The 23,314-nt window shown below is 39.6% G+C and overlaps 1 protein-coding gene across 4 annotated transcripts in view; it reads left to right on the top strand.

Annotated features, from left to right (window-relative positions):
- The first annotated feature begins 8,720 nt into the window (after positions 1 to 8,720).
- Positions 8,721 to 23,314, top strand: part of lin28b (lin-28 homolog B (C. elegans)) — a 47,569-nt gene continuing 32,975 nt past the window's right edge. The window contains exons 1-2 of one of the 4 annotated variants that reach the window (XM_036984747.1): positions 8,721 to 8,957; positions 13,561 to 13,751. In XM_036984747.1, the coding sequence (XP_036840642.1) occupies positions 8,930 to 8,957; positions 13,561 to 13,751 (219 nt within the window). In that variant the 5' untranslated portion in view covers positions 8,721 to 8,929. Of the gene's footprint in view, positions 8,958 to 12,657; positions 12,890 to 13,560; positions 13,752 to 23,314 lie in introns of those variants that run through there. The other 3 variants (XM_036984749.1, XM_021611506.2, XM_036984748.1) reach the window with 3 other exon arrangements.

Consider the following 23,314-nt stretch of genomic DNA (forward strand, 5'->3'; position numbering starts at 1 on the left):
CTTTTTTGTTGTAACTCATTACTTCTCACCACTTTATGGACCTCAGGTATAAACTTCTAAAATGTATCCAACACTTCTTGACACCATCAATTATTGTACTAATTTGACTATCTTCCATACAGCCATTATGAAAATGCTAATCTGATACTTGAAGTCCCTAGGAGAGTCACCAGGGACAACTGGAAACACTACCATAGTGAGATGTTGTTTGTTACAATCATTGGATAGTTCATACTACAGAGAGCAATAGTAATGGTGTCTTTTTGTAGGCTGTTACTCCTCCATGGTTCGTTGGACAAAGCCTATGGGGCTTTAATGAAGTTTTGGCTAAACTCAAAATAGGGTCTGTGGTAAACAAACACAGGCTTAGGAGATCTTATACATTTCTATGAGAATCATCAGCGAATGTCACTTTTTGTGAATTTTATGTTTCCCAACTTATAAATTAGGATCTGTTCCTTGACTTCTTCATATTCTCAGAGGCCTGAAGATATGGGGTACAGTCTTCTGAGCTGCTCCCAGGCCAGCTATTCCTTTTCTGCTGCTTGGGCGACACAGACCCTATCACTTCATTTCAATGTATTTATTTAGCCGGGATAGTCCGCTCAGTAAAACTTGCCAGTTGCCACTTTACCAGAGTCCTCTTCGCTCCTCTCTGACTCCAGCCCCGCTATGAGCGGATGGAGCTGCCAGAGCTCAGGACAGAGCCCAGGAATCACTGTCTGTAGAGTTTGAAGGCAAGTAGTTAGTCAGGATATTCTCCCCTGTTGTGAGCTCCTCTATAAATAGTGTCTGACTACAGTCCTGAGGGCTGGTGTTCCGTTCCTTCACCACTACCACTAGTAGTATTAGCAGGAAGAACCAGGGCAGTGAGGACGCAGGGTTAGGGTTAGTAACCAGGGCAGTGAGGAGGCAGGGTTAGGGTTAGTAACCAGGGCAGTGAGGATGCAGGGTTAGGGTTAGTAACCAGGGCAGTGATGAGGCAGAGTTAGGGTTAGTAACCAGGGCAGTGAGGACGCAGGGTTAGGGTTAGTAACCAGGGCAGTGAGGAGGCAGGGTTAGGGTTAGTAACCAGGGCAGTGAGGAGGCAGGGTTAGGGTTAGTAACCAGGGCAGTGAGGAGGCAGGGTTAGGGTTAGTAACCAGGGCAGTGAGGAGGCAGGGTTAGTAACCAGGGCAGTGAGGAGGCAGGGTTAGGGTTAGTAACCAGGGCAGTGAGGAGGCAGGGTTAGGGTTAGTAACCAGGGCAGTGAGGAGGCAGGGAGAGCAGCTCTGACTGCACACCCTCACCCAAGAGGCCTCTGAGGATTTGAAAAAGTTGAGAACTCTTAGAATATAACATAATTTTTAATAAATATAAAGTAGATATCTTAAAAGCCCAGTGCAATCAAAACTCAGTTTTCCTGTGTTTATCATATATTAATATCGTACAACAGCTGATAAAACTAACACTAAAATTGTGGATTTTTTTAAATCAGTGTTATTTCCTGGCTGAAAATACAATCTACACAGAACATTCTAATCAGCAGGTTTGCATGGGCGGGAGTTTACGCTTTCCACGATGACCTCACCATACCGTAAGTTGGTTAATAGACCAATACAAAAGATAGTTCCATACCTCTCTGCCAATAACAGCTAGTTTTCACTTTTCCCCTCCCAACTCCCAGACAGAATCAGATGTGAAAGAAACTGGAAGGGTGGATGCAAATGCCTAGTAGAACTCTGCTATATTGATTTCACCTAGTCTGTGTTTTCACATCAGTGCAGATGAAGGAGATGAGAGATAGATAGGACTCATTATGGATATAATCTATTTGACCATGAATAGTGCCATTGAGGGCTTCCACCATTTTAAGTAGTTGACTGGGTGGAGATTCTTATAAGTTGGGAGCAATCAGCCGATGAAGAAGAAAATGTACAACTTTTAAAATGAAGAAAGCCCATGCTGTCACTGACAATTATTGTATGTGAATAATTTGTCAAATTTTGTTATGCTCTGTAGTGTCTTATAAGCCCATGGGGGGCTGGGCACCGGCAGGTGTATGATACTTAAATACATATCAATCACAAATAAATGCACAGATACAAAGATGAGTTCTCTATCTCTGAGAGAGAAGGAAGCCATTTTGGAAAATGGCCGGTAGGAAGCAATGTATTACGCATGGCTTCTGTCAGACATTCGTTCTGCTACATTTTTCTAATGTTTCCAGGTTCAAACACTTTGTGCTCCTCTAGCGTTTCCAACCACATTTTGTATTTAAGAATGAAGAAATTACAGTCAACATTTGTCACTAGACCTTTCGTTCATGTGTCGGTGTGTCGGTTCATGTGTCGGTTATAGTTTAATATTTTTAAAATACAAGATGTGCAATACTTGATGTAAATGTTGAAAGAGCTGATTGGAACTGTTAAACTCTACATCAGAACTAGGCTATTACACTTTTTGGATCTTCTGAGATCCCTTACATTTTACCAGTGTTGGAGTTTCTTCATGTTCACAGTGTTTTTCTCCATATACCTGGAAATACACAGTACATTTCTTTCAAGTACATTTTCTATTAGCCATGGATGAATGGCTAACTCCTTTCTCTTGGCAAAACCCCACCAACGTCACAATCCTGGATACTTATGACATTGTTGTAAATAGATGGGATATACTGTTCAATGCACCTTTCTGTATTTCATACCCACATATTTGATCTGTTTAAAAAAAATCAGTATTAAACTTTCTCTGTGGGACTATTAGATGGAACATAATAGAATGGCTTGTTGTGTGAGTTTACATGCGAGATCAGAAGATCCAAAGGGAAATAACCCAAAATGTCAACAGCGTGTATGAGGAAATGTTCTTAATCTAGAATATGGTTGTATTAATTCACAAAAACATTCTCATGAAAAAAAGCAATCCATTAGAATCAAATCAAATTTTATTTGTCACATACACATGGTTAGCAGATGTCAATGCGAGTGTAGCACAATGCTTGTGCTTCTAGTTCCGACAATGCAGTAATAACCAACAAGTAATCTAGCTAACAATTCCAAAACTGGGAATATGAAGATATGTCACATGAAACAGCTCCATGGTTTCATTTTACTTTATTTCACCCTTTATTTATTCAGCTGAACCTCATTGATATAGGAATCTTTTTTTCAAGGGAACCCTAGCCAAGAGGTAGCATAAGCAAGCATATAAAATACAACCACAAAGCAAAATAAAAGACAGGATACTGCAGGATATTATATCAATATGTAGAATATCCTTCAGTGATCACAGATACTGTTACACCAAACATGTATTTATTTCCATCTGGGCAGTTATTGAACACAACACAAAAGAGCATCCTTTAAACAAGTTGACAATTTAAATGGTTGTAATATTTAATTTGCCTCTTTTTTTTAACCATAATTTGAATTAATCTATTGTGTTTGCGATGGACAAAATTGTAATGTTAAAAGGCTTCAAATCTCATCCCTTTTTAAAAAGGTATAGCCTTTTATTCCTTCAATTATCCCAATAGAGTGAAATTGGCTTTTAGTTTGACAATTTTAAAAGCACAATTAACATGCATAAACAGGTATGACAACCTATATTCAGGCATAGCTTACAACACATAATGTAGTTGCAAAAAAATCTATCAAAACATTTTGGCAAATATGTGAATTTTAGCATTCTGATAAGATAAAAAAAACACATGTTTTCATGTGAAGTTAACGCGATAACATGAAACTACACATGTAAAGTCTTCAAAACAAAACCGTGAAATCATGTGGATTTTTTTCTGTAAACCAAACCTACTCTTGAATAATTGTTCATTTACAGTGTTTGAAGAGCATACACATGTTTCTATTCAGATTGTTTAGTTTAATTCAGGGTGATTTAGCCTATCACTCCTGCTCAAATTCCATCAGGTCTATACACTGTTTTTTTGATACTTTGACTCTCTCGACTGATGTTCAATGCTATCTAATGTATCACTACTTACTGGTGGTGTATGTGTCTATTTAGAAACAAATATGTGAACGAATACTGGGGTGACATTTCTGGCATGCTTCAGCGCAATGTAGATTTGTTTTAAAGGGTAAATAAATAAAGATTTAAACTTCTATCATGTGTGGAAACAACTTTCTTTTCAGAAATCTTAGCCTATTTGTGTAGTACAAACCACTTTTAGCAGACTTTTTAAAGTATTATTTAGTATTGTTAAATGCTAAAATGAGGTGAAACTTCACTGAATATGCTATGCTTATTAGTGGTAGGCCTAAAACAGACTTAGTACAGCACTTGGCCTGAGTTAACCATTTGAATGATATTATTTCAAGATCAGTTTTTCCACTCTAATAATACATGATTTTTATAAAAATGTATTTCCCACGGTATGCTTTGTATATAAACATTTAATCTAAACCGAATTTAATTTAGTCAATATATTAAACAAATGCAAAAGAATAGGCAATTGAACATATAAACATGTCAGATATCCATAAAAAAAATTCGCGCAAAATGACAGTTTATAGACAGCGTTCAAAATGGTAATGTATTGTTTTAAGAATAGAAATGGTTGAAAAAAATGAGGTTACACACACCAAAAAAATGGTTCAATAAGATACATTAACATTTTAAAGAAACTGTAATAAGCTTAACTTTTGACTGGGATGAAGAGACAAGTTTGAATTCATTCACGAATATAATACGATTTCTAAACGATACTGATTTTTAAATTGTCTCATTCAATAATTATCTGTCATACAGACAGGGACTACTTTTTCTCAAGGCTTAAATGGCGGACCGTTGTAACAGTTCCCCACCACAAGATGACGCATGTGAGCACAGTAGCCTACACTCTCACCCACATGTTAGAAACTACTTGATTTGTGGATCCTTCTTGATTAATAAAATAAATACAAAACTCTACCAATTAAATCGAAAGATAGAAGTTTAAATATTCTACAAAATGTACCAGACAGTGAGCGCGCACAGGCGCCCGGAGAGAGAACCAGCGTGAAGCAATAAAAATATAATAATATTCAAGTCACCAGGCCTTTTTGTACTGTAGGCTGCCTAAATAAAACATGATAACTGAACAATGCATCAGTCAACCGCGGACTAAAGGTAACAGGACACACCGTCCAATAACCCATGACAAACATGTAAACAATGCAGTGAGCTTGACACCAGCACAAAAAACGAACATTAAAGTTATAGAAGAGGTTGTATTTTATCGAGACCTAATTGAACATGAGAAATAATCTTAAAAACAAACGAAGAAAATCAGTCAATGTATGGACTAAATGAAAAATTGTGTATTGGACTAAAAATAGCCTGCCAAGAAATCATGAGGCATGCATGTTGCTGTGAATGGTAGGCCGTTAGGAGGCGCTATTCTCTCCAATAGGGCCTACTAAAACTGAGGGCCTCTTAGACTCTAGAGGAGCATGCGCCAACAAGCGCTGGTCCAAGACCAGTTGAGCTGATTAAGTCAAAGTGTAATGAGATTGGGACAGCAGATCCCAAATCAGTTGATAGACCAGGAGGCTAAAACAGGCAAAGGCATATCTGTTTGGATGAGGGCAATGTGCCTGATCAAATTCCTAGCTGTGTAAAGTGATTTTTCTGAGGTAGCATATATTTTCATTTGTGGAGGGTTCACACGCAAAAAAATATATGCCATTTTATTTATTCAGGCAAACTGTTTGTTTTTGCTCTTGTTGCCTCTGAGTAAAATAGCATAACATATATTTGAAAATGTATGTGTTAATTTAGGTTAACACATGAGTTTTCAGTGCACCAGTTGTCATTTTTGAAATGCAGGTGCTCCATATACTGGGGAGGGGAATGAGAGGTGTGGGGATCGTTATATGACTAAGAGATGTGCTTGTTGGGGGAGTGGGATTATGATGAAATCAAATTTATTTACAAAGTCCAAAAATACTTGTCAAAGTTCTTTACGATGAAACCCAATTTTATAGTTTTTCAATATGTAACACAGTAGCTACGCAAAATGTCTTTCCTGTGTGTAATTCAATTAGTGTTTGTTTTTGTTTGTATACTGCACTAAAGTTGTATTTATATTGGAGGATGCAGGACAAAGTAGGCTTATGTGTGAATTAGACTTCAGAGCAGTCTGACTGTGGGTTGGAAGCCTTTTTACCCGATTCCCCCAGAGAATATTTAATCCTTATCTGTGGACCTGCTAGCACTCTGATTGTGTACCACACGAGGGCCCATTCAGGTACTGATATAAATTGCCTGTGGGCCTTTGTGGGGATAATTCTAAGGTGTCGGGAACTGGGACTTGCGTTCTGACCCGGATGTGTTTAAATTTAGCTTGAGATTTCCCGTTCGAGATCAAGTTTTTAGGTCTCACTTAAAGGTAGACTCAAGATGATGAGATGAAGTTGCCACGAGCAGCGCCGCAGATAGTGAGATGATGACATTGCTCTCGTATGGTCACACAGAGTATCTGCGCATGTGTAAGGGGGTTCGCTTCACGATGCTACAACGTTGGTAGCTACGGGACCAAAACAGCAGCGAAGTGGAGCCTCACGCTTCAACACTCTTAGTTGTTGCGAAAATTGAACCACTGTGAATACGTCGTGCATGCAACATCATATCGCCGAGACTACCTTTTAACAAACTAGGCTATTTAAGAAAAACTTAATGGAGCGTTTGCCTCCATATTCACTATAAATGCTTCATAAATCATTGAAGCAAATTCATACATAACGGGTGATCTAAAGTTCCTCATATTTAGCGCTTTGCCAAATAGCATAAATCATTTAAAGGGGCAACCCTTAATTGAAACCATAAAAATACATTTCCCCGCCTCTGTTTCAGTAAAAAAAAGCTGAGGGATGTGGCTGGAGAAATATAACTCCTCTAAAATTCATAGAGCTAAGGACTGACCATCAACATTTTATAGTTTGAACCATGTTTTGAGGAAATACAGGGTTTGATTACATTTGCTTTTTTTTTTAAATGATTATTATTATTATTTTTTTTACAAACATTGAAGTAAAAAAAGGTTCTGATGTGGTATGACAGTTGAACCATGCTTACGAGGCATTTATAAGTTATCAAAAATCAATGGGTATTTTTCTACTCCAAAAACGGATGTACCAACTAAGGATTGCCCCTTTAATGTAATATGACATCTAAATGTTATAATGGGTTTATGAAGACGTCATCAACCTTTTCAAAGTAGTTTGCTTTCAATTGACTTTTCCCCCCTCCATCTTAATCCTCCTCTGGCTGTATCAGATGTCTGGGAGTAGCCTAGAATTGACAACATTTAAAATGTGTCAATTCTGATAGAAACATGGCTTATCGTTTATACTGAACTCCAGACGACCCTTATAGCCACACCTACACCCTATAGCTACAGAGCTAAAAGGATAGGTGTAGCCTATCAGAGGACACGATGAAGATAATGCCATATTGTTTAAGCCTATCCAATCCTACAGATCTTCATCTCCAACTGGTAATGAGTTGACCGTGGACATTTATAATTGTATGTAGTAAACATACATCTGTCACATTCATGGGAGCTACTAGTTAACGCACTATAGACCTTCAGGGAGACAAGAGGTGGGATTTGCGTAGGGGAAATGTGACACCAGTGCATGCTGAATTGAAACACCTAGTGTCTGCTTTTGGAACACTCTATAATTAAAAAGGCAACACACTCCATAATCTCAGTTGCCTGTGTGGCAAATGTCTCCATTTACCTTCGACATTGTGTTGTTAAATTGTAGTGCCATATAATAAAGAATGTTAAAGGAATGTTTTGAAACTGTAAAAAAAAAAAAAAAAAAATGTAAAAGTTCCTGCTGTTTATCATTGCAATCAATGACATGGCCTGTATTGATACTCGACGAATAACAGTTTATGAGCAAAAAGGCTCTACTACTTATACATTCAAACATCCGAGTCTTAGTTTAAAAAATATATATTTACAATTGAGTCGTTCTCATGGACTGTCAGTCATTGCATCCATAGCTCCATCTACGAATTTAAGAGTTGTTATATTTCCCCAGGCCCCAAGTCTGAGTGCAAGGGTCAAACTGTTGAAATGACAGATTGTGCCTTTAAATAAAGGTTGTGTCTTATTTCCAACTGGCCTATGTGTTGTTTTCAATTCTTTGTAGTCATTGGGGTTTTAGTTTAATGTAGTAGCCTAAACCCTCAAGTCTACCTGGTAGGGTTGTTGAAGGAGGGTGTTTTCTAAGATATGTTAGGAAAGCTGATAACAGCCTACTTTATGATTAGGGCTACTTATTACGAGACAAAATAAAGACAATAACATGTAGTCAGCTAGTGTAAACCTTAGTGCATGCGCCTCCATTCCAAGCTATAAAACAGTATTTTTTTTTCATGACAAAATAATATAAATTAATTTCTAATCTAAAAACCAGCATAGCTTTATGTTTTGAGGAATAAATCAAAATGACGTAGGCCTACGGTTTGGCTTTCGTCCTCATAAATATTTTAGGTAGAGTAGGCCTATAAGAATGGAAAACACTAGGCTAATTATTAATTTATTAGACACAATTCTTTTTTAAAGACTATCACTGTTACCCTGTCTGTCAACAATCATTATTTCCTCTGACAAATTCAGACAAATCTTCAAGGGTTATCCCGCACGCAGGTCCGCTTAAATTACAGTGTCTATAAAATATTCAGCGGTGGAAATAAATAATCTACCGGCAACCGGCAGATAACCAGAAATGCCATTGTAAATATGCCGGTACCGGTAATCGACGTGCATGCTTGAATTCAGTCCACTTCTTTCGGCTGTAGCCTATGAGCGTGTGTCACTTTGACAGTTTCATTAGTTCAGCACAACAATAAAATCAAGTGGACAAAGACATTCGATCAGGACGACGGGTGAATTTGTCCACAGCAGCACGTCTGAAGACAGAGAAAGACGAGGATGACAATGGCTGTTCCGTCGCTCACAGGTTAGTGAATGATCTTTCGGAATATACATTGGTAGACCTTATATCTCTCTGTCATGGTGAACACACCTGTTCAACACGGCAACAGTTGGGTATAATCAGACTCAATGTGGTCGATATTGTCACCACTTGGAAATGCCATTCCATTGTCCTCTACAGGAATTGTTAGCATATTTAACATTGAACTTCTTGTTTTAGTTAACTAGAAAACAAGATGCATTATTGGGTAGTCCTATCAAATAGGCTATGCATTCTATTCTCAGATCAAACTGTTCTGGTTCAAGATAGTTTAAAACCAAAATGCATGTATTTTTCCATGCATTTGGCTTTTTTTGTTAGGTACCTGAAGGAATTAATGAAAACATTAAAATCAAACAAGCTAGCGCGGTTTAGCCTATTTCTAAACAAACGTGGCCATAGGAAAACAATTACTGACCATACCTATATTTTTACAATAAAATGACGAGAATTCGTGCACAGGCGCTATTCTTTGTTCTATGCCAGTTTTCTGTAAATAGTTTGCCTTTCCCAAGCCAATTGCGTCTTTCTTGCCGGGGGCGGAGAGAGGCGCTTCTCACTCATGTTACCCTCTGACGTCACTGATATTTCATTCAAGTATTTGTAGGCTTTGTGTTCTCCTATTTAACATTTATCTCAAATCACAGAGCAGCATATGTCGTTGAATGACTAAGTCTTAAATAAACAACAGAAAATGTAGGCCATGTGATTCTTATAGTTCACACCACTTTCTAGAATGAATTTGCCAATGGGAATTTTCAGATATCTCTTAAATCTTTTGGGCGTTAGTCTACTCAAAGTAAAGATGTATCAGTTCAAAACTTTGATTTGAATTGTGGAAGCCTACAATTTATTAATTTAGGCTATTCAAGGAATTTCCGTCTCTATTGTAGTGTTAAATCCTAATCCTAATACAGGAAATAGTTCAATTTGATTGAATTTCAAATAAATAACTCTTATTAGAAAGAAAAGCTCGTTTAAAAACATTTTATTTAATCTAGATAGCTAGGGTTGGTTTGCTCAAACAAAACACCTACAAGTATGGGCGTTTTACAATCCTTATACTTTACATTTTCGTTTAATATAAATGTCTCTTAACGAATGTTACAAGTAAGACAAGAAGGGACTTTCTTACATGAAACCAAGTAAAAATGTGCATATGATTGAAATGTTTCCCAGGTAGACAAAAGTAAATCACAATCTCATTGAAATAAACGCATGATTAGCTGGTAGGCCTATTGTCCTAAACAAATTAAATGAATTCAATTAGAAAAAAACAAAAAACATTTACCTTTTGCTTGTAAAATGCTGTTAGACTCCCCAACACACATTTCCTTCCAACAGCATGGCATGGCCTGACCTATAACTATGTCAACAATGTTACGTATTTCCTAGCAGTGGATATATAAAAGTGAGATATTGCTGGCTGGAATACATGTTAAAACATCGAAATAAACCCCCCGCACTAAAAGAAGGGAGAAAAGGAGAGAGGAATTGAATAACCCCTTTGAACTCTATTGACAGAAATGCAGGGTATAGAGGAGGCAAACTTCCTTCCCTTTGGGAGCCTGGTTGGTGAGGTGTGGGGGTTGGGTGGGGTTGGCTAGGGTGAAGGAGTCCACCAAATCTCGGGTTGGTATGTTACTATTGAAAAAAAGCTGAGAAAGCTCTGGAATCTCGATTTGGGACTTGTTTACCTCCTGTGAATGTGTCAGTAAATGTAGGATAATTTTGAACGGTGTAGGCTACTTCTGATCTGTTGGTTTGGCTATGGTTACATTCTTATTTCTCCGTTGACTTTAACTGGTTAAATGTCTTATTAATCACTTTGTTTATGTCCATAAGCCTTTATTTGTGGTGAGAATCAGCTTTATTCGCAAATGACATTTACATGTTGCCTATACCAGGAATTTGACCTGTTGGAATGGTGCTGACAACAACAAGAATATATACAAAATAATTGACACAATCTACAGATTATATTTCTACTCTTTTATGCAGAATTGTAGCTTTTGTAATGTTGGCCGTATCAGGGAATGTGAACCTAGAACCTAGAATCCTAATGTTATTATTGTAGTCTTCAAATGATTGGCTATAGGTTAGCTCAGATATATCAAATACAGTGCGAGCAGGCCTATTAGCCTAGGATTGTGGGTGATAACATAGCTCTCTGTCCGATCAGAAAAAGCCATACTCGGGATGTGAGTGAGTCGATAACATCCGACACAAGTGGCCGGCCCTGTGACCCAAGCCATAATTTATGTTGCCACTGTGGAGGACTCCTCACCAGATTTTCAAAAACAGAATTTGCGCGGGGGTTGGGCGGGGACGGTCTGGGTGGGGGTAGGGGTAAACTCATGAATTCCGGAGGGTGGGCTCTTTGGGGTTGCTATGCTATTGGGTGGGTGGGGATGGGTTGTTGTTGATTCATTCCTTCCCAACGCGTTTTCCCCCTTTCACAAATGCTACCCGCCCCCTTCATTTTTATCAATGGAAATATTTGCAGTGTATTAACCATATTGATAGGTTACTACTCCAAATTAAACAAATATCCTATTTACATTTTAGTTATTTAGCAGAATCTCTTATCAAAAGCGACTTATAGGAACAATTAGGGTTAAGTGCCTTCGTCAAGGGCACATAAACAGATTTTTCACCTACTCGGTTTGTGGATTTGATCGAGCGACCTTTCGGTTACTGGCCCAAAGCTCTTAATGGCCCCGCTAGGCTACCTGCCTTTACTTGACTCTAAATGTATCTTCCATTTATTTTGTATTCTAGATATTCAATTGAAGGCCTCCACTTGTTTGGTGTTTGCGTTCTACTACTCAATCTCATTCCAAAGGCCTGACATTGTCCTGGTTTACCCCATTGGAGCATAGTAGTTTACGCAAGAGGAGGAACAAGCACTCAACCTAAATAAATTGTCTAAAATGCATATGTAACATTCTAGCTTATTTTAATACTCAACGGCTAGAACTGACTTGCCTAGTTAAATAAAGTTTCAAAAAAAAATGTTGGACTATAATCTGTATTAATTAACGATATGTTGAACGAATTAATTTTCCACCTTAGTAAATGTAGCAAAATATGTGTCCAGCAAACAAATGTAATCTATCAATTCAAATAAACGCCTCAATTCAATCTCAAAGAGATTTTCTATATGTCTATTTTACCACATGCATCTCAGTGAATCGCAAGGGTTTAGGAACGTAGAAAATAAAATGTAGTACTAGTGTATAAAATAAGCAGAACAACAGGTTTAATATTTACTACACCAAATGTTTGTTTGCATTCATTAGTTGTTTCACAGTCTTTATAGTTCCAATTTAGTGCATTCGCTGCTGTTATTCAAATGTCAGTTATTGTATTTTAGAAACCGATTTGGCTATAAAAAATTGTATGAAGCAGGCGAAAACCAGGCTGACCATTAGGCAGAAGGCTACTTGCCTTTCACACAACTCTTGGCCGAAGTTGTTACATTTGAAGCAAGATAACGCATCCTTCTTTAATAAAGGTGTGTTATTGTGAGGACACGGCTGACCACTTGGACCTAATCGGTTCCGAGTCAGTTTTCTTCGCTGCTCTACCGTCCCTAGATCAGTGGTAAAATTAGTAGCAAGAAAGCATGTAATTGACAAAGTCACGTGTCTAGTACTGGCAGAGGCACAGCCAGTAAGCGAGCGAATGAGAGAGAGAGCAAGCGCTCGAAGTGGAGTGAACGAGGAAAGGATTGAAGGAGAGAGACATGACAAAATATCAAAAGAGGGAAAGCACGCTGTACCATGCGAGCTAAATTTGTGACCGCTGGAATTGAGGATGTCGGATTAATGGTGACTATCATAACCCGTTTTCGCAGAGGAAGCTTTTCGATTGGAACTTTCGAACAGAAGGTCCGCGGGGAAACATGGCCGAAGGTTATTCTCCAATTATTTGTAAAAAAAAAAAAAAATCCTTACTTTTTGGTATAGAGGGGGGCTGCGACGGGCTATTGTTACATATAATGTGTTATGTAGCCTACCGCCCACGATTATTGCCATGTGAAAATACATATTGGGGTCTTGTTGGAGCTGTTTGTCAACGATAAAGAGCGTATTGTGCCCAACATGGGCTTGCATGGTGAACCATGTGTGTACACCTGCCCTTGGAGTTCCATACAATGCTGGTTATTAACAGTGGTAGATGTAAGTAAATATGCTCCAGAAGTTACATCAGTGAGCATGCACGTGCAAGGGGGAATCGACCAAATCAATCGCATATCGCTGTGCGCCATGCAGTTAGAAGCCCCATAAGTATCCTGTTTTACACCGATTTGCGTGATGTTCAAATCATTCTACCATGCGCTAAAATCGTTACGTGGAGACGAATTATAGCAAAGATGAACATCACATCGTTAAGTGGCGGGGATTCCCCGTCGCTTAGGCTATGGAGATTTCCAACCAACTGGGCTCCATAAAAGTTGTGTAAAGGTTACTACTAGGCCTAATAACTGCGCAGGCACGGCTATAGGTTAAATACATATGCCACATCCACACTCGTCTATCAATACACAGCCTACTGTAGCTTACTACTTTCATATGCCTTTTAGGAGGGGCGGGTAAAGGTGGCGGAGAAGACGAAGCCAAGTCGACGGAGCAAGAAGAGCGAATTCGGCCCCAGCTTCTGTCAGGAACAGGCCACTGCAAGTGGTTTAATGTTCGAATGGGGTTCGGATTTATATCAATGACCAGCAGCGAGGGGAGCCCCGTAGATCCCCCTCTGGACGTATTTGTTCACCAAGTAAGTTCCCCGAACGAGAAAACCCGTGTAGGTTGACATTGTGCTGCTATGGGCATTGGGCATCTATCTCCCTCTTTGGTGCAGTCCTTTACCCTGTACGCTGTAGTCTACTCCACCCTGTTGATGGAAAGCAAGGAGACAGTAGGCTTGATCAAGCAGCCTAGGCCAATTATTTCTAAATGAGAAATGACTCAATTGTATAGTTGTATTAACCTTTGTCCTTGCTTGGCAATAACATCACATGTTATTGCGAAAGTGACTTTTTTTTGTAGGCCAGAGTTTTGGTTGCAACATGTGTAGCTTATCTTTTAATTGACCATTTGTCCAAATGTGTTCTTTTGTATCATCATGATGTTTCCCCACCATGTAGGTTACAGGGCACACAACAACATGCTGTGGTGTTTCCTTAGTGGCACTATCCCTCTCCGAACCCGCACTCTCCCTTGAACTGCACAGTACAACGCTTGTATGACACAGTTTGTAGTTTTTTTAATTGCCTCATTGACAGGGAGAATATGGTTGATGGCACCACCATATTGGAAACCATGCAAAAAGACTAACAGTTAAAAACACTCAGTTGATCACGTGTTCGTACAACTGTTTCTTTGAAAGATACTTTTGGTAGTGTATGTGGATACCTGCTTGTCAAACATCTCGTTCCAAAATCATGGGCAATGGTATGGAGTTTGTCCCCCCCCCTTGCTGCTATAACAGCCTCCACTCATCTGGGAGGGCTTTCCATTAGATGTTAGAACATTGCTGCAGGGATTTGCTTTCATTCAGCCACAAGAGCATTAGTGAGTTCGGGCTCTGATGTTGGGCGATTAGGCCTGGCTCGCTGTCGGCGTTCCAATTCATCCCAGAGGGAAGGGGTTGAGGTCAGAGCTTGGTGCAGGCCAGTCAAGTTCTTCCACACCGATCTTGAAAAAACATTTCTGTATGGATCTCGCTTTGTGCACGGGGGCATTGTCAAGCTGAAATGGGAAAGGGCCTTCCCCCAACCTGTTGCCACAAAATTGGAAGCACAGAATCATCTAGAATGTAGTTGTATGCTGTAGGGATCTAGCCCGAACCATGAAAAACAGCCCCCGACCATTATTCCTCCTTCACCAAACTTTACAGTTGGCACTATACATTGGGGCAGGTAGCGTTCTCCTGGCATCCGTCAAACCCAGATTTCTCTGTCGGACTGTCAGATGGTGAAGTGTAGCAGTTTAACTTTAGTCTTTAGACTTTAGTCCGTCCCCTCGCCCCTTCCTGGGCTCGAACCAGGGGCTCGAAACAGGGACCCTCCGCACACATCAACTAGCGAGTGACGTCACCGATTGAAACGCTATTAGCGCGCACCACCACTAACTAGCTAGCCATTTCATATCGGTTACAGAAGCATGACACATCATTCCAGAGAACGTGTTTCCACTGGTCATGAGAACAATGGCAGCGAGGTTAACACCACTCCAGCTGATGCTTGGTATTGTGTATGGTGATCTTAGGCTTGTGTGCAGCTGCTCAGCCATGGAAACCCATTTCATGAAGCTCCAGACGAGCAGTTCATGTGCTGACGTTGCCTCCAGAGGCAGTTTGGAACTCGGTAGTGAGTGTTGCAACCGAGGACACTTCAGCACTAGGTTGTTCCATTCTGTGAGCTTGTGTGGCCTACCACTTCGTGGCTAAGCTGTTGTTGCTCCTAGACGTTTCCACTTCACAATAACAGCGCTTACAGTTGACCTGGGGGGGGTGGGGGTCGTAGAGGAGAGTTGAGGAGAGAGTTGGGGGGTGGGGTGGGAGAGAGGGGGGGAGCTGGAGGGGAGAGTTGAGAGAGGGAGTAGTTGGGGAGTTGTGGGGGAGAGAGAGGGGGCTCAGTTGGGGGGAGTTGAGAAGGGGAGATTTGAGGGGAGAGAGGGCGTTGGGGTGGGGGAAGAGGGAGGAAGTTTAGGGGGGTTGTGGGGGATAGAGAGAGGGAGGGAGGGAGTTGGGAGGGGGGAGAGAAGAGAGAGAAAGAGTTGGTGAGAGAGGGAGACAGAAATAATGAGCTGCTTCCATGTCGACCTTGGAGAAATCTTCCTGGGGGGGCCCAGGCATCGGGGTTCCTGTCCAATCACTTCCTCTGTGTGTGCATGTGTAATTCTTCATCAGCTGCTACTCTATCAATGAACGGCACACTCCTACACAGCCTTCTGTATGCAGTGTGTGTTATTTACATTTCCTATTTTATAGATGCAGCTTTTAGTAAAAAGAAACGGAAATGAGTCAGCTTTCTCTACTTCAGAAGGGATGCTACAAAGCAGGATCAAGGAGTAAACCAGCGAACTTGCATACATATTCTGTTCTAACTTCTTATATTGCAGAAAACTAAGCTTGAAATGGGCATCATCTAACTGATTTGACAAACAAAAATGTAGGTTTACTGTTTTTAATGAACCAGAAAATCTGTAGTTATTTCTGTTTGCTTATCAAAGGTATCTTGCTAACTTATTGATCCTGCTTTGTAGTACACCTCTGGTTCGTTGGCCATTCTTATGGGGGTAAGAATGGGGTTTTGGGATAAATGCTGGAAATAAGGTCTGAGGTTAACACAGGTTTAGGAGATCTTAAATGTTTTGTTCTATGAGATAATCTGTCAGTTTACCTGACCTTTATGAATTATGACCTTTATGTACTTGTGTTGGATACATAAGTGCTTAGCTGATGAAGATTATCTCATGTCGCAACTCTTGCCGTGTTTACAGACATCCCCCAAACAAACAAAAAACGACCCTTGGAGAATGAGTTCCCCAACTGGTTGGGGATGGATGGGCATGTGACACATTTAGACTGTTTGATGACTCGTGATTTTTTTGTTGTTGAGTACTCTAATAATGTTTTATTTTTCGAACACGAGGCCCTTACTGGAAAAAATGTACGCATTTACCTATATACACTGAACAAATATATAAAAGCAAGATGTAAAGTGTTGAACCTATGTTTCATGCGCTGAAATAAAAGATCCCAGAAATTTAGCGTGTGCACAAAAAGCTTATTTCTCTCAAATGTTGTGCAAAAATGTGTTAACATCCCTGTTAGTGAGCATTTCTCCTTTTCCAAGATAATCCATCCACTTGACAGGTGTGGCATATCAAGAAGCGGATTAAACAGCATGATCATTACACAGGTGCACCAATAAAAGGCCACTCTAAAATGTGCAGTTTTGTCACACAACACAATGCCACGGATGTCTCAAGTTTTGCAGGAATGTCCACCAGAGCGGTTGCCAGAAAATTTAAGATAATTTCTCTACCATAAACCGGCTCCAACATCATTTAAGAGAATTTGGCAGTACTTCCAACCAGCCTCAGACCACGTGTATGGCCTTGTGTGGGTGAGCGGTTTTCTAATGTCAATGTGAACAGAGTGCCCCATTGTAGGGTTATGGTATGGGCAGGCATAAGCTACGGATAACGAACACAATTGCATTTTAGCGATGGCAATTTGAATGCACGAAAATACAGTGACGAGGTCCTGAGTCCCATTTAAAAAAATAAAAAAAACTGTCTGTGACCAACAGATGCATATCTGTATTCCCCAGTCATGTGAAATCCATAGATTAGGGCCTAATGAATTTATTTCAATTGACTGATTTTCCTCATATGAACTGTAACTCAGTAAAATCTATGAAATTATTGCATTGCGTTTTATTTTTGTTCAATATAGATTGCAACAATGCCTAATTTATCATAACCATTACAGATGTCAAATCCTCATTGCTAAATTGCCCCATATTCAGTACCATTCAGAAGTTTGGACACACCTACTCATTCCAGGGTTTTTCTTTATTTTTCCTATTTTCTACATTGTGGAATAATAGTGAATGCATCAAAACTATGAAATGGCACATATGGAATCATGTAGTAACCAAAAAAGTGTTAAACGAGATTCTTCAAAGTAACCACCTGAAGGTGTGTTGGGTCATTGTCCTGTTGAAAAACAAATGATTGTCCCACTAATCGCAAACCAGATGGGAAGGTGTAATGCTGCAGAATGCTGTGGCAGCCATATGATGGTTAAGTGTGCCTTAAATTCTAAATAAATCACTGACAGTGTCACCAGCAAAGCACCATCACACCACCACCTCCATGCTTCATAGTGGGAACCACACATGCGGAGATCATCCATTCACCTACTCTGCATCTCACAATGACTTGCTGATTGGAACCAAAAATCTAAAATTTGGACTCCTCAGACCAATGGACAGATTTCCACCGGTTTAATGTCCATTGCCTGTGTTTTTTTGGCCCATGCAAGTCTTCTTCTTATTGGTGTCCTTTAGTAGTGGTTTCTTTGCAGCAATTTGACCAGGAAGACCTGACTCATGCAGTCTCCTTTTAGCAGTTTCATCACAGCGCTTGATGGTGTTTGCAACTGCTCTTGAAGAAACTTTTGACATTTTCCGGATTGACTGACCTTCATGTCTTAAAGTAATGATGGACTGTCGTTTCTCGTTGCTTATTTGAGCTGTTCTTGCCATTTTATGGACTTGGTCTTTTACCAAATAGGGCTATCTTCTGCATACCACCCCTACCTTGTCACAATACAACTGATTGGCTCAAACGCATTAAGAAGGAAAGCAACTCCACAAATTAAGTTTTAACAAGGCACACCTGTTAATTGAAATGCATTCCAGGTGACTACCTCATGAAGCTGGTTGAGAGAATGCCAAGAGTGTGCAAAGGGTGGCTACTTTGAAGAGTTTTAAATATAAAATATTGTTTGATTTTTAACACTCTTCTTTGTCAACACATGATTCCATATGTGTTATTTCATACTTTTGATGTCTTCATTATTATTCCACAATGTAGAAAATACAAAAAATTAAGAAAACCCCGGAATGAGTAGGTGTCCAAACTTTTGACTGCTACTGTATATTCCCTCAATAAAAAAGCAAGTGCAGGACTTCTAATGTAGTAACGTTGAAGCGATCTGACTAGTGTTACTTAGCTTCTTACTTCTGGTTGGCTAACGTTAAATGGAGCCTACCTCAGCAGGAGCACATTTTTTTTGTTGACTAAGTTCTCCTAACTTTGCTTTACACAGAGTAGGCTACTGAGACAGACGGTGATGTGGCGCTCAGTGGTGAGGCTGAGGCAGGCTGCAATGCATGCAGAGGAGAGAGAGGTTAATACACTGGTTCCCAAACTTGGGGTCCGCTAAGAGAATTTGTACTAGTTTTTATCAAGCATCTGTTTCAATATGAGATTTCCACATGGTCTGTCATCTGATCTCGATCGTCCCCTGGAGTTTGTTTACTCTTTACCCACCTTTTTTCTTTTATCACGACAAATCAAATCACAGTTTTATTGGTCACATACACGTGTTTAGCAGATGTTATTATGGGTGTAGCGAAATGCTTGTAAAACTACATTGTTGATATTAATGTAGAATCGTAAATAAGATTGAAATAATTCATGTGAGTGTGATTATACGATCATCTGTGTGCTCCTTTGATGTCTGTCTGTGCGGCGCTTGATTAGTAATGCCTAGGAATACAAGTGTGAACATTGTCATTCGATAAAAGATCTATTTACAGAGTTGATGATTTGATCCAATTCATCATTACAACTGATTGAACAGTCGCTGATGCTACACATTTCTCATATTTCCCCCCTTTCAGGGGTATTACATTACACTTGTACAGCTAATAGGCTAGGTGTTTGTAGATGGACTGAGGTGAATGAACCTACAGCAGCCAAGGTGATAATGGCTGGGGTCATTTTGGCTTGTTTTTGCTGTTCTCCAAATTAGCATTTTAAAGTGTTTTAATTGTATAGAAATGCAGTAAATGAGCTTCAACTTAAAAAAAATAATTGCCTAGTTCCGGACCTTACTGAAACCCTACTTATGCCCCTTTGTGTGTGTGTGTGCGTGTCAGCGTTCCAACCCTTCGTAGCAACTATGTCATAAAACTCAAGTCAGGCAAGTGTGGGTGTGTGTGTTCTCGCGTGGGGGTTGTTCCATCCTCAGGCATTCTTTTTAAAAGAGGAATTTGTTTAAAGACAAAAAAGGGAAGGGGCCTGATTTGCTGTTCTCCCTCTGCTGGGGATCAAGTCTAAACGTAGAGCATGGTGTGCTGCTGTACTGGCCCTTCCTCCATCGGAAACCTCCAAGATTGTGTGTTTGCACGAGTGCATGTGTGTTTTTTTGGGTTAGTTGTTGCCTTTTCTGCTGTTCCTGCCTGTTCCACTACGTAATAATAGTTGAGCACTTTGAGATTTTGGGTTGTGTGTGTGTGTTTGCATGTGTTTGTGGCATAGCAGAGGTTAAAATGGGCCCCTAGTGAGATTAACCTCTGACCCATGTCACCGTTTGGCATTCAAGCCCCACCTCTCCCCAGTCCCTGCCTCTAGATAGCCAGTATCAGGCTTTGTCTCTAGTGCCACAGCCACACACCATCCTCCTTCTCACCTCCCCCCTCTTTACTTCAACGCTTCAAAAAAAAACGCAGAAGAAGAAAGCAGGGAGGTCATGTGACTTCCTCTTGAGGGGTCGTCCATATATGGGGAATGTGATTGGTAATTGGAAGGATGGATTGTGGGAGTTAGATTAGAAATGGTGCTAAAAATGATTTTCTATTGACATGACAAACAGGAAAGTTGAAGAACAGACAGATTCCATTTTTTAGTAGGGGATCTGTGTTTGAATTGTCTAGAACACAGAGATGCTCCAATGATGGTTTGGTTTTGGCATTGGCATTGCTTCTGAAGAAGCTTGGTGGATTTGAATGCGTATTTTATGTAACTATGTTTCTGTGAAATTGTATAAAAGGGACATTTTGAATTTCAATGTAATAATGTTTACTTTAGTTTGTTTACTTCAGGATAATATTTTTTTTATATGTGTATTTGGACACATGAAAATATATTTTGTTATCAATGATCTAAGACCCTGGATCAAATGCTCTTTAACAGAATAGAGTTCTTGGTTTGGTTATTTTGTCATTGTCAAGTTGCATTTCCCTTGAAGTTATGGAAAGAAAATGGAGCAACAAACTGTTAAGACCATTCAATTTCCCAGCTTAGTTAGCAAGTAGCCACAGTATACGTTTTCTCAATGCTTTTATTACCAATAGTTGGTTTACAGGGCTTACATTGATAATTAGTTTTGGTCATACATTTACTTATTGCTGAACCTGAGTACTAAATGCTGTTTTAATGCAACCAAAGCTAGCATTTAACTAGCATTCACGTTGCATTTGGCTAGCATTTAGCTAGCATTCACCTAGCATTTGGCTAGCATTTAGCTAGCATTCACCTAGCATTTGGCTAGCATTTAGCTAGCATTCACCTAGCATTTGGCTAGCATTTAGCTAGCATTCACCTTGCATTTAGCTAGCACTGATCACAAGCCTTTATGATTATGATCTCAACCCATCTGGTGGGTTTTATTTTTTTAGAAACAGAAAATAAATGATATCGCAAAGGGCTAAAGATAATCAATGAGGAATATTAAACAGAAAGGGAAAACACAGCTTTTATAATTGTGTGTAAAAAGGTCAAGCCAGTAATTTTTCAATAGTTCTGAAATTTGATTTGATAATAGGCAACTTGTTTCCTAAACCATCTCTTGTCATACAAATCCAGTCGCTGTCTAAAGTTTGCTTTATGTGCTCAGATTGAATGGATCCAGCAGTAGGTTTAATTCGGGTTATTTCCAAGTTTTTAATCGTGAACATTGATCCATCTTAGTTTATAAACCGATGGTATTTAACTTTGTTTTATGAACACAAAGTATTGTCAATGAAACCAAATGAAAATTGTGATAGGACAGCTACAGGTAGCATGCTAACAGTCATTTTATTTCATTTTCCTAGTGGTTTTTGAAGAATACTCTTCAGAAATATCTGAATGGATTTACTGCTTTCTTTTATCATAATCAATATCGATATGTGTGTGTGCTGCATGGACCTGAAGTTGTTATTGTTAACGCTGTCAAACCGGTCATGATGTAACTGGCTCAATCACCAGTCAAAAAGCAACCTTTTAGTGTTTAAAAACGTATACAGTTGAAGTCGGAAGTTTACATACACTTAGGTTGGAATCATTAAAACTAGTTTTTCAACCACTCCACAAATTTCTTGTTAACAAACTATGGTTTTGGCAAGTCGGTTAGGATATCTACTTTGTGCATGACACAAGACATTTTTCCAAAAATTGTTTACAGATGGATTATTTCACTTATAATTCACAGTATCACAATTCCAGGGTCAGAAGTTTTCATACACTAAATTGACTGTGCCTTTTAAACAGCCTGGGAAATTCCAGAAATTATGTCATGGCTTTAGAAGCTTCTGATAGGCTAATTGACATTATTTGAGTCAATTGGAGGTGTAACGGTGGATATATTTCAAGGCCTACCTTCAAACTCAGTGCCTCTTTGCTTGAAATCACAGGAAAATCAAAAGAAAATCAGCCAAGACCTCAGAAAAAAAGTTGTAGACCTCCACAAGTCTGGTTCACCCTTGGGAGCAATTTGCAAATGCCTGAAGTTACCACGTTCATCTGTACAAATAATATTATGCAAGTATTAACACCATGGGACCACGCAGCCAGCCGCGTTCTGTCTCCTAGAGATGAACGTACTTTGGTGCAAAAAGTACAAATGAATCCCAGAACAACAGCAAAGGACCGTGTGAAGATGCTGGAGGAAACGGGTACAAAAGTATGTATATCCACAGTAAAACGAGTCCTATATCAACATAACCTGAAAGGCCGCTCAGCAAGGAAGAAGCCACTGCTCCAAAACCGCCATAAAAAAAGCCAGACTACAGTTTGCAACTGCACACGGGGACACATATCGTACTTTTTGGAGAAACGCCCTCTGGTCTGATGAAACAAAACTAGTACTGTTTGGCCGTGATGACCATCGTTATATTTGGAGGAAAAAGGGGGAAGCTTGCAATCCGAAGAACACCGTCCAAACCGTGAAGCACCGGGGTGGCAGCATCATGTTGTGTGGGTGCTTTGCTGCAGGGGGACTGGTGTATTTCACAAAATAGATGGCATCATGAGGGAGGAAAATGATGTGGATATATTGAAGCAAAATCTCAAGACTTCAGTCAGGAAGTTAAAGCTTGGTCGCAAACGGTTCTTCCGAATGGACAATGACCCCAAGCATACTTCCAAAGTTGTGGCAAAATGGCTTAACGACAACAAAGTCAAGATATTGGAGTAGCCATTACAAAGCCCTAACCTCAATCCTATAGAAAATGTGTTGGCAGAACTGAAAAAGCGTGTGCGAGAAAGGAGGCCTACAAACCTGACTCAGTTACACCAGCTCTGTCGAGAAATGGGCCAAAATTCACCCAACCTATTGTGGGAAGCTTGTGGAAGGCTACCTGAAACGCTTGACCCAAGTTAAACAATTTGTAATGCAATGCTACCAAATACTAATTGAGTGTATGTCAACTTCTGACCACTGGGAATGTGATGAAAGAAAAAAACCTGAACTAAATCATTATCTCTACTATTATCCTAAGACCGGGCATTTTTACTTGGATTAAATGTCATGAATTGTGAAAAACTGAGTTTAAA

This window comes from Oncorhynchus mykiss, chromosome 8 (assembly GCF_013265735.2).
Source record: "Oncorhynchus mykiss isolate Arlee chromosome 8, USDA_OmykA_1.1, whole genome shotgun sequence".
In the NCBI taxonomy this organism is placed as follows: domain Eukaryota; kingdom Metazoa; phylum Chordata; class Actinopteri; order Salmoniformes; family Salmonidae; genus Oncorhynchus; species Oncorhynchus mykiss.